At 41.8% G+C, this 10798-nt stretch overlaps 2 protein-coding genes across 2 annotated transcripts; both read right to left on the reverse strand.

Annotated features, from left to right (window-relative positions):
- Nucleotides 1-6078: 6078 nt before the first annotated feature.
- apnl (actinoporin-like protein) lies at nt 6079-7715 on the reverse strand. The gene is made up of 3 exons (XM_035179624.2): nt 7568-7715; nt 7026-7151; nt 6079-6928 (listed from the first exon to the last, which is right to left on the reverse strand). Exons 2-3 carry the CDS (start codon nt 7127-7129, stop codon nt 6475-6477), a joined length of 558 nt encoding a protein of 185 aa, XP_035035515.1. The 5' UTR covers nt 7130-7151; nt 7568-7715; the 3' UTR covers nt 6079-6474.
- A 565-nt stretch (nt 7716-8280) lies between these two features.
- On the reverse strand, nt 8281-10500 carry LOC118122816 (bryoporin). Its single transcript, XM_035179691.2, has 3 exons — nt 10431-10500; nt 10043-10151; nt 8281-8984 (listed from the first exon to the last, which is right to left on the reverse strand). Exons 2-3 carry the CDS (start codon nt 10144-10146, stop codon nt 8555-8557), a joined length of 534 nt encoding a protein of 177 aa, XP_035035582.1. The 5' UTR covers nt 10147-10151; nt 10431-10500; the 3' UTR covers nt 8281-8554.
- Between the last annotated feature and the right edge of the window lie 298 nt (nt 10501-10798).

Below are 10798 nucleotides of genomic sequence, written 5' to 3' on the forward strand. Positions count from 1 at the left end.
GCCCTTCACAAAGACCTCAACCTTAAATCTGAATCTCGCTGAAGCTGCAGAAAAAACAAACGTGGGAAAAAGCTAAATGTAAATTACTACTTGTTAACTGTTTTCTCAATTAGTCTTACTTTTTTTACTTCCAGTGACACCATCATAAAACCAATGTGACCTGCAGATCTTGTTTTTACAAACATTTTATTTTTTATGTGCACATGCTTAGTCTATAGAAAAACTATTCTGTGCATTCAGCATTATTGGGCATGGAGGAACATAAAGCTGGACAACAAAGGAAATGGAGGAAAGTAAAGGGGCGGCCGTGGCTCCGGAGGTCGGAGCAGGATTCTCCATTGTGGCTTCAATTAAGCTGACTTTGCAAAAAAAATTTTTATGGCACAGCTGTAGACATATGAATATATATTTATAAAACTGAGGACAAAGACTGCTGCACAGACACTGCACTGATCTCACTCGCATGCCTCAGCTGTGTCTCCAGCTGCAGGGTGGTGGGTGGGTGGGTGGGTTTTCGACTCTGTAACCTCTGGGTCTTCGAACCGTGGGAGCTGATTTCTGTCTCGTCCCAGAGATCTGGCAGAGGTGGTGGAAGGGCGGCAGGTAAGGGCGTTTGTACATCAACTGTTGGTCTACTTGGCAGCAGTTGCTGACGGAGACTTTTGGCATTGTCGGTGTCGGATAGTGTCAGCATCACTGCTTCAGGTGAAGGAGTATTGGGCAGCACCACATCCACCTCCACAGCTGCAAGAGAGAAAGTCAACTTCCTGGAGCAGCCTATGCCAAGTTATCGTTGGGTTTTCAGCATCTCATTTGATTTATGGATGTTTCAATTTGCATGATGTTTCAATAGTTTACTGGAGCATGTGCATACTAAAGTTTGTCAAACTTGATAAAGAATTAAAAGATCGCGCCCACTGAAGCGAGTCATTCAGTGTGACATGAGTAATTACTTTGTAGTGCGAGATCTCAGCAGCTGGCCCTACTGCGTCAGAGCTGACCCTTCAGCTGGATGACACCATGATGGCAGCAGACGACTTTACATACAAGTAGGCTCGACATCAACACTGCTACTCAGTCACTCGGAGTAAATTCAAATGAACAACCGTGTTCTAATGCATATGGACATATGAGTGGCAAGACGGAGATACACTCACCAGTTGTCCAGCGGCGATGGGAAAGGAGCAAAGCCAGCAACAACCTGTGAAGGTCAATCAACGGTTTGATGAAGATAATGGTGAATTTATTTCTGGAACAAATCTCCAGCTGCAACTTCAAGGGTAAAGCTTTTCCACCTCAGAAATAACAAGAGAGAGTTGGGGTTAACAGAATCAGAAAATGGACATGAATAACGAGCAGTGTCACCACATCCAAGTTTGCTGGGCAGGCAGCTCTGAGTTATTATGTAAAAGATGCTATTGGCGACAACAGAGAACAAAAAAACTGCAAAAAGAACAGCATCTGTTTATGAAATCGTTGCAAAGCTAGATTAGAAGAAAATTGAGGGTCTACTTGCTTGTTATTCCAGATCAGGAATCTGTGTCAAGTGACACATAAAAGAAGGAGCAGATGTTGGTCGCCTGGTTTATCTCAGACAGAGAGGACAGAGCAGAAACGAGTAAATAAACAGTGGGTGAGCAGATGTCCTGTTGTGGCTCGAGGAGGTTCACTTCATCACTGAAGACATGAAGGGCCACATGTAGACACACGAAACTCTCTTGTGCAATGTTGGGTTTAAGTTAGAAATCAACAAATCCTCATGATTCATTTATTAAACCTGGAGTAACAAAATGTTCTGCCACTTGGGGGCAGCAGAAACAAGCAGTAAGTACAACACCGACATGTTATCACCTTTAATACGGGGAACTTGTTAATAAACAGCTGCTTAGCTACACACCTGGAAGACACTGAGCAATAATGGTTTCTATTTAGATTTTGGGTCTCTACTGACTCCTACTGACTAGAATATTTAGTTTCACTAATTGCTCCACTATGTTAAATATAGTCACTCAGTCTGTCTGCAGGTTGTTGCTTTTCCCTCTGACTTGCTTTTCTTTTCTTTTACTGAAAACAGACAAAACTGATCCAGTGAGAGTGAACATTAAAGTCCTAGGAAACCAAAAGAACGAGCGGAAAGTTGTTATAAAGCTCCACAGAGTGAGAGGAACTGCATCACTTTAAATGACATCTCACTCACACTTGTATATGTGATCCATTATTAACATAAACACATTGATTAAAGCAGTTTCATGTTGAAATGTGCAGCTCATAGCTTTTTTAAAATAGTTTGTTTTCATGAAATAAAACAGTGTGATTCACACACTGTAGTTTATTCCTATGAGTTAGCATTGGATGTTATTTCTGTAAACCTCAATATAAACCAATATTTAAATGAGTATTAATAGAAAAACACAAAAAGAATTGTATGAATTGTCTTAACTTAACATTTTGAAGCTCAATATTTATGACAACATATTGCTGCTAAAGAAACACTGTGGCAGCTCGGTTTCTTTTAACAATGTCAAGAGTTACTGTAGAGAACAGTTTGTGTTTCCCTCCCTCGAGATATCGGTATTGTTGCACGATACACATCTGTGTCACTGTGCATGCTGAGAAGTTTCAAAATAACAAACTAACAGGATGAGACAATTTCCAAAGCCTGCCAGGAGTAACATGACCTCCGGCCCTCGCATCTCATCTGAAGGACGAGAGTGATGAAATGCGATCCGCAGAAAATCTGACAAACCAAACAAACAATGCAACTCCGGCCTAGCTTGATAATAATATATCTGATTTTATTGTTTTACCCTCTCGTAGAGTCGCCCCCGGGGGAGGCTGACTGAGATTGAGGCCTGTGACTGAGCTCCGATGACGGGGCTGCAGGCGCTTGTTGCCAGTCTGACACACATCAGGGCAGAGGGAGTGAACCGGACCCGGCTGGATGTCAAGACACGTTTGAAACCAGGAATAACAGAGGAGCACGGGGTGAGCACCAGTAATACCACTGCCTGCCCATTATAAAGGACTTTTCACCTTAAAAAACATCGATAAACACCACATATTTCACATTATATACAGAGTTACAGCGAGATAGTTTTGAAAATATTTTGAACCAGGTTTTTTAAAAATAGCTTTTTTCAAGGTTTTGCTAGTCAGAGTAGTCATTTGTGAGGAACCCTGTGTGGGTACCAGACGTGGCCTCTAGATGGCAGTCCATGAGAGCATATTCTGTCATTGAAGGCCCTTAAAACTGCAGCTTCTAAGTGCACTTCTATTCACTTTGAGGGAGAAGAAGAATCTATTATTTTCCCATTTGCAGCTGTGGTCACAGGTATGCAGCGGCTTAGGCTGTTTAAAGAGCTGCGGCTCTCAGGTCACTGAAATGTGCCCGTCTTTTTCTTCTGTTTGGTTACTCCCAGTTTGAGTCAATACACCACCCAGTTCTCTTGCACTGAGAAATTAATTTCAAAGCAAACAGAGAGAGAGAAATTCAAACAACCTTGACAGCTGAACCCTTTTATGCAAATAACATTTTATGATCTGACTCTAGGCAGCTTTGTGACGATCGGCGCAAGACTTCTGAGAATGTGAGAAAATTGTAAACGTTAATTTATTTTCCATGGGCACAGATGGTGATGATAAACAGAGACAAAAAAACAACCTACTTCAGGTAGAAAAAGAGAGAAGATGTCCTCGTTTTATTTCTCATTGTATTTTCTTTTTGGTGCAAAAGACAGAAAATAGTGTACATGCACAATTTAAAAAGGCTGTATGAGGTTGAAAGAGTTTCTTGGTCTCAACTGAGGTTTTCTCAGGTTTTCCTCTCTTATGTCCCTCTGAGATTTTTCTTCCAGAACAATCATTTCCTCTCACTCACCTCTGCTCATCTCCCTGCAGTGAGTTTAACCGGAGCCTCGCTGTTGTTTTTGCACGATCACCTGATTTCTGTCTCATGAAAAGATGAGGCCAACCCGCATGGTGCACCTGCACTTAGGATTTCAGACAGAAGCCTTTACCAAGAGAAACAGATAGATTCACTCCTCTTTGGTGATGAATAGCTTCCGTTTCAATCCACATGATGCTGAGCTGCTTATGTTTATCTACACAGGGAAAATACATTTTTCACATATCCCTTTGTTTCCTGTTTAAGACGTCTAATCCCACACTGGTCCCCAACAATTTTTTTTCAAACCCAAATACAAATCACATAATGCACAAAGGCCTTTATTTGCTATAAAATATCCATATCTGCATGTGCAGGTGCGAGTGTACCTGCTCTTAGAGATGCTCATCACAAAAGCATGCAAACACACATACTGTACATACCAATGAAGGCATACAGTCAACAACATAACGCACGATATGAAAGAAGACTTAGGTGCAGGTGCAGTAAACACAGAGGAGAAGCTCAAAGGGAAAATGTGAAAGAAAATGTGCGGGAACTCATCCGGTTTCCGACAAACAAGTTTCTGCTTAGTGTCCCCATCTGTTTATAGGGACAGTGTGTCATTTCTCCAATACCCCCCTCCACAATGCTTCAGAGATTGAGCCTAAACAGGCCTAGTTTATTCCTCTATATTATGTATGGCTTTTATGCAAATGCAATGGTGACAGTGAGCAAAACCCTTTTGATCTAGGCTTTCTTTGTGGCTGCAACAGTAAACGCTGCAAAAGCATCCCGAATCTAATGGGAAAACAGAATCAGGAATGCAGTGTTGAGATTGTAAATAGGATCCAGGAACCAGATAACTTCGCCTGCGATGGAAATGAAGAGCCGGTATTCTGCCTCCTGCCTCACAACCCCACATTCTTTCCAGAGGTTAATGATTGTACCCGCGGAGAATTGGTTGAGCCATTACGGCGAAACAAGTTCTTTGATGATGAGACGACACATCAAGATTGTCATTTCTGCCCAATTAAAGAATAATGCAGCGTTAAGTGAGCGAGTCGCTGAGCAGTCGTAATAACAGGGTCCTCACCCAAATCCATGCCCGTCTCTTTCACCACTGCCTCATACTCCCAGCTAAGATCATTAAAAAAACCCCGGTGTATCTGATCATTTTATCCTCGAGTTTACTGGTTCATAAAAACCAACCAGTGATTGCATTGCGAGCAATAACTGAGGAGTTTTTACTGTTCCCTCTTGTTCTGTCAGGAGGCAATAAAAACCCTCTTTATCTCCAAAATCTGGGTAAAAACACTGATGCACCGAGTCTGTTAAAAGAGATTTAAATTACACAAGGTCACATTTAACCAAGAATTAACTCGCTTTTAACATTTGAGTGTTTGCAGAGGCATTATTTACGATTATTGAGCAGGGATGGCGGGACTGCAAATATTTATAGTTTCTGAAAACTAACACAAAATATTAGTGTTATGAATCCAATGGCAACAATTATATTAAATGTTTGAGATGGACAGTGGATCTTAAAACAAATTTAACTAGAAGGGCCCTCAGTGGAGTGCATTCCTCCGCCAAGGCCCAACAGTCCCCTTTTGAGACCACGTTTAAATTTGGATCTGCATCAAATTACACACACTCATAAATATCAGTATTTTTAATACGCCTGACTTTACCCATTAAGATCCTAAATTTAAATTAAGTAAAAAGTATAAAATCCTGGATCTGCCCCCTGATCCAGATCTGCACCAAATTGTTATGAGTTCTTTCTTGGGTCATGCCCCGCCCCTCCACTAAATTTGATAAAAAGCAGTTGTTTTTGTGTAATCCAGCTAAACTAAATAAACAAAAGCAGATAAAAACATAACTTCCTTTACATTCCTAGGTGGATGTAAAAACAGGGTTAGATTCATATAATATTTCGATGTAAAGCGGCTGGTGTAGTGATGACGGATGTACTTTAATGTTGAGCAACACGAGAAAGGGTGTGTCCCCCTAAGCTGCTCTCACACAGCCCCTATACGGAGAAAAAAACCTGCAGTCTTGGTTCGTCTATCCAAATCTCAGTTTAACTCCAAAGTACAAAAATAATCATTTTTACATTCAACATTATTAATATATATTTATTTATTTTGAAAAACTCCTCTAAACTCAATCAACAGACACTCAAACACAAATAGATTCAGCAAAAAAAAAAGGTTTACTTTATTTCTCTGATGACAGTGTCAAGGTAAATACAAACAAGCTCTCAGTGTGTTTTATTAAGCTGCCCTCATCCTCCACTGACTCATCCTTTGATTTCCATTTCTAAAGATGCCGTTTTAAACTGGGAGTCTATTGAAACAGACAGAGGCTTCGGCTATAAAAGGGGGATATTGCATCCTGGATTTATAAACAAATTAAACTCTGATCTTAAGCAGATTTACTGAGAGGTAATACCCAGGTATACAGACACATGTCAGCAACAATACATCTGTTGAATCATGCATATCGACTGCATTAGAAAAAGCTAGAGGTGGATTGTATGACTTCTGCTGCTGGGAAACATGTAAGCCCAGGTTGGGGAGGGGTCTCTAATATGCATGTTGGCTAGGGTTGGGTGTGAAAAGCTTATCCCACACCTCCACCTTCATGATGGAATTTCCAAGGGGACACATGGTGGCCTTGATATCGAGGTAGTCGCCCACGTGATTGATCCCTGACCCATTGGCTGCCTCCCTGACAAACCCATTCTGCGTTTTGTCGTAGTACATTTCTTTGTACAAATCCTTATCGCAGTTACGACCCTTCTTATAGATGCCCACCGCAAACCAGTTCTTGTACAGGTTGTAGTCCCACGGAACGGCAAACATGATGGCCAGCGTCTCGATGTAGTCGTTCTTTGACCGCTCGAAAAGGTCGTAGGTCATCACGCCAACGCAGCCGGTCGCTTTGCCGCCTGATTTGGTGAAAGTGCAAACCTCGGTCTTGAGAGGGCGCACTGTGGGCTGAGGTGGGTTGTAAGTCTCCCCGTTCTCCAGGTATACCCTGTAGAAAAAGACGCACAGGCATTAAGAATCGACGTATACCTTTTCATTTTGTGCGCATCTGAAAAACACATGATTCCAACAGGGTCTGGTTTTACCTGGGGTTGAGGAGGCAGTAGTTGTTGGTGACATTTGCGATTTCAATGACAGTACTTCTCCTGCTGCTCACGTCGGCTGCCACGGCTTCAGCTGACTCCGACATGTTGCAAAGGCTGTGAGATCCGCTTGTAAAACAAAGGCAGTTAAGGTGTCAACCAGCTGAATCAAACAGCTGTGAGGGGCACTTCTCGAACACACTTGGCACGGTACAAAATATCCGTCCTGACCTGTGCTCTGCCGACAATCTGTACTGGCATTATGTTGACCTTCAAACAGACTGGCACTGAGTATGAATGATGCACTTCAGAGCCTACTGAGAGTTTGTGAGGTTGTGAAGAATCAGAAAAGAGCTGCAGACACTACAGAGCACCAAGCACCGTGCACTAATGAAGTTAGAGTGAACACACTAGAGAAAAAGATTCTATCCACAGACACAAATTATACAAATGCCCCATCAGGCTTGGATATACCTCCACCGATTCCTTATTTCTTATGAGTCATGAGCTAAAGAGCCATTCTCTGTACAAGTCTCGAGACTTACCTGTCGAGCACCTCTGCTTGCGATTCCTAATCCCAAAATGGGAACAGTTACCTGAGAGGGAGGAGGCGGAGGATGTGTGGCATCACTCAGCGAACCCTCCCATTTGCAACACAATCCCAGTTGGACGGTGGCACACCCTCTTTCAGCTCATATTCACCAGTAAGCCTAAACCCACACAAGCAGGAGACTATGAGAACAAACCCTGTGTTTTTCCGTCTCTGATAAAGCAACCGCGCCCTGTTTATGTGGAAAAGTTGAGCCGCTTCCAGCAGTTTAAATTTGAATCCTAAACCTGTTGAGTGAGATGGGATAATATTCTCAGTCATTTTCTCCCCCGGGGGGGGGGGGATGTGGGTACCTCAGTGACTGAGTGACAAACTGAGGTGATATGGAGATCTCATTCCTGTGGTTTTGCGCAACTTAAAATTTGCAAGCCGGACGAGTCAAGACAGAAATTTCTGGTGCAACTTCTCTGTCATTGTTTCTCCTGCAGCCCCTCCTCACACGAGCCACACAATTCAGAGCAGAGCGGAGAGCCTCACAGCCACTGAACAACAATCTTGTTATCTTGACAATTAAAAAAACATCTATGCTGATATTCCCATCTGTTGCCGCTCATTAGTATTAGATGGATCCAGCTAAGAGATTAAACAATTACCAATGTTCATCAGTAATCATGAATAACACAGAGAAAACTCAAAGTAACAAAATCATTGGGTTTGAATGTTTTATTACCATAATCAAATAGAAGAGAGTGTATAATGTACATAAGCCCAAACAATGAGCTAATGGAGAATCAATGTACTGGCTGTCAGATATTGATATCTTTCTGCGGACAAAAAAAATACAGATGACAGCAAAATCATTCTTCCTCTCTTCGGGATGTTTTTATTTCTGGATCACAATACATTTTCAAATTTAATGATGTTTATTCATTCTGCTATACAAAGGCATCTAAAAAGCAGAATACCAGTAATTCCTTCAGCATTAATGACCCATTTTATCATAGAGCTCCACTTTAACAATGCCTTTGCCAACAGAAGACATGGTTGCCCTCACATCAACATGCTTTGCTTTGAACTCCAGCCCGCAGCCATTTGCATCAGAGCGGGAGAAGTTACTGAGGTCTTTCCCATCATACATCTGCTTGTACAAATGTTTGTCGCAGTCGCGGGAATGCTCAACCACGCCCACGGCCAGCCGGTTCTTGTACAAGTTGTGGTCATAGGGCACGGAGAACAAGATGGCCATGCGCTCGGAGCAAACCCGGCTCTGCATATGGAACAGGTCATAGGTCAGCAGGCCGACAGCGCCCGTGGCGGTGTTGTCGTCCTTGGTGAACGAGCACACTTCGGTCTTGGTGGTGCGAACGGTCGGCTGGGGGGGGTGGTGGCAGAAGCCGCTCTCCATGTACACCCTGCACAGGAGAGCAAAGAGACAGTTGTCAACTTGTATGTCACACTTCCTGGACTTTTGATGAAAAGGCAGAGTTTTGTAAGTTTTGTGGAGATTGTCAGTATACTTTTTGAGTGCTGGGCTTTCCAGGGTGAGGCACCTTATGCTGATGGATGGAGTGTGACTGTGCAAGTACTGCCGTGGACTTCTAAGCAACAGTGAGTGTACCTGCACGCGGTGTGCAATGAGCCGGTTTGTGTCACCGCATGATGGATAGGTGGATGTTCTCAGCAAAGTGATGTTACACATGAAACCCACCCATCCAAGATATGGTCTGTCCTGCCACAGCTAGATAGATGTAGAGGCACGGCACAAATTCCAATAGACACGGGGAGTTTTTATTTATTTTATCGTTTTCCTGGTCGTTTTCCATTTTAACCAGAAACGGAAGAAACTGACACATTGCATTGTTGAGAAAGACAAATTTAATTGTGTTAAATTCATTTAGCATTCCTTCTATTTAGATGACGTCTAACTACATTGAATTAACATAGGATTGGAATGGAAAAAAGTTGGATCCTTACAATCAACATACTGATTTTGGATATGTAATGTGTAGCTGTAGTTTCGAAGCACTTTGCATTATCCCTTTAAAAAGTGCTTTTTCCCTGGAACCAGTCAATCATGAGAAAACAAGCTCTGATGCCGGTAACTTGAGGACTTGAGGTCGCAAATTCCGAGGAAAAAAAAGCAACTTTAAATTAAAGTTTTGCGGTGTTTCATAGATGTCATAGTGTAAATGTGAGGAGACCTGATTGCAGGTGCTTTGACTCAAAATAGACCATAGAGAAAATAGATTAAACAACAAAGTTATATATATTTTTTTATCTATATCATCTTATTAAGATACTTCTATTTTTTTTTATCTTTCTATGCAATGAGATCATTAATTCATTAGTATTTGTGAAGAAAGGTAGTAAACATTCTTGTTTCTGCATCCATTCAGATTTGATCGTGAACATCATGTTGTTTCAATCATTAGAACGTGTTTTATTATAGTTTTTTCATCCGCAGACTTACTTGGGGTTGATGAGACAGTAGTGGCCGCTGACATTGGTTATTTCTATGGTGCAGTTTCTGTTGGTGGTGAGAGTCGCTGACACAGCTTCTGCTGTTTCTGGCATCTTGACTGCAAGAGGAACAGGACTAAAAGCTTAGAACAGTATATCCGCCAAGAGGTCACGTTCAGCAGGTAAAGTAATGTGTAGAGAAAAGAGACAGCAGACGTGACGAGAAGTCAGACTATTCAGGTTGTGTCATTTTACAATGACTGTAATTTAAAAAAAAAAGCTTAATGTATTTTCCTCACTTACAAACCACCTGAAAGAATGTATCACGAAATGCTAGGACATAACAGAGTGTTAAGTTAGTGCATAATCTTGCTATAAGTAAGAATAATTATATTCACCTTTTGGAGTTAAACGCCCGGGTTGTGTTCGACAGCAGTGTTGAGTTCGTCTGCAGAGGTGGAAACAAGACTCCCTTGTGTTCACAGTGCTCGTTCCAACACAAGCAAGGGCGTGTCCACCGTCAAATGAACATAACTCCGTCACTAATGGAAAATTATACCTCAAAAGGACCACCCAATATCCAATTATCACAAAATACTGCACAGTACACATGATCAATAACGGTAATAAGGATGATCATTGAAGTAATCCACTCATTCATTGGACAATGTTTCTATTTGAGATGATGATTTTTTTACATGACTAAAGGGCAATTTTGTGCAGCAAAATCTTATCGGATAATCCGTGTGGGTTAAACTTGATTTAA

Source organism: Hippoglossus stenolepis, chromosome 16 (genome assembly GCF_022539355.2).
Source record: "Hippoglossus stenolepis isolate QCI-W04-F060 chromosome 16, HSTE1.2, whole genome shotgun sequence".
In the NCBI taxonomy this organism is placed as follows: domain Eukaryota; kingdom Metazoa; phylum Chordata; class Actinopteri; order Pleuronectiformes; family Pleuronectidae; genus Hippoglossus; species Hippoglossus stenolepis.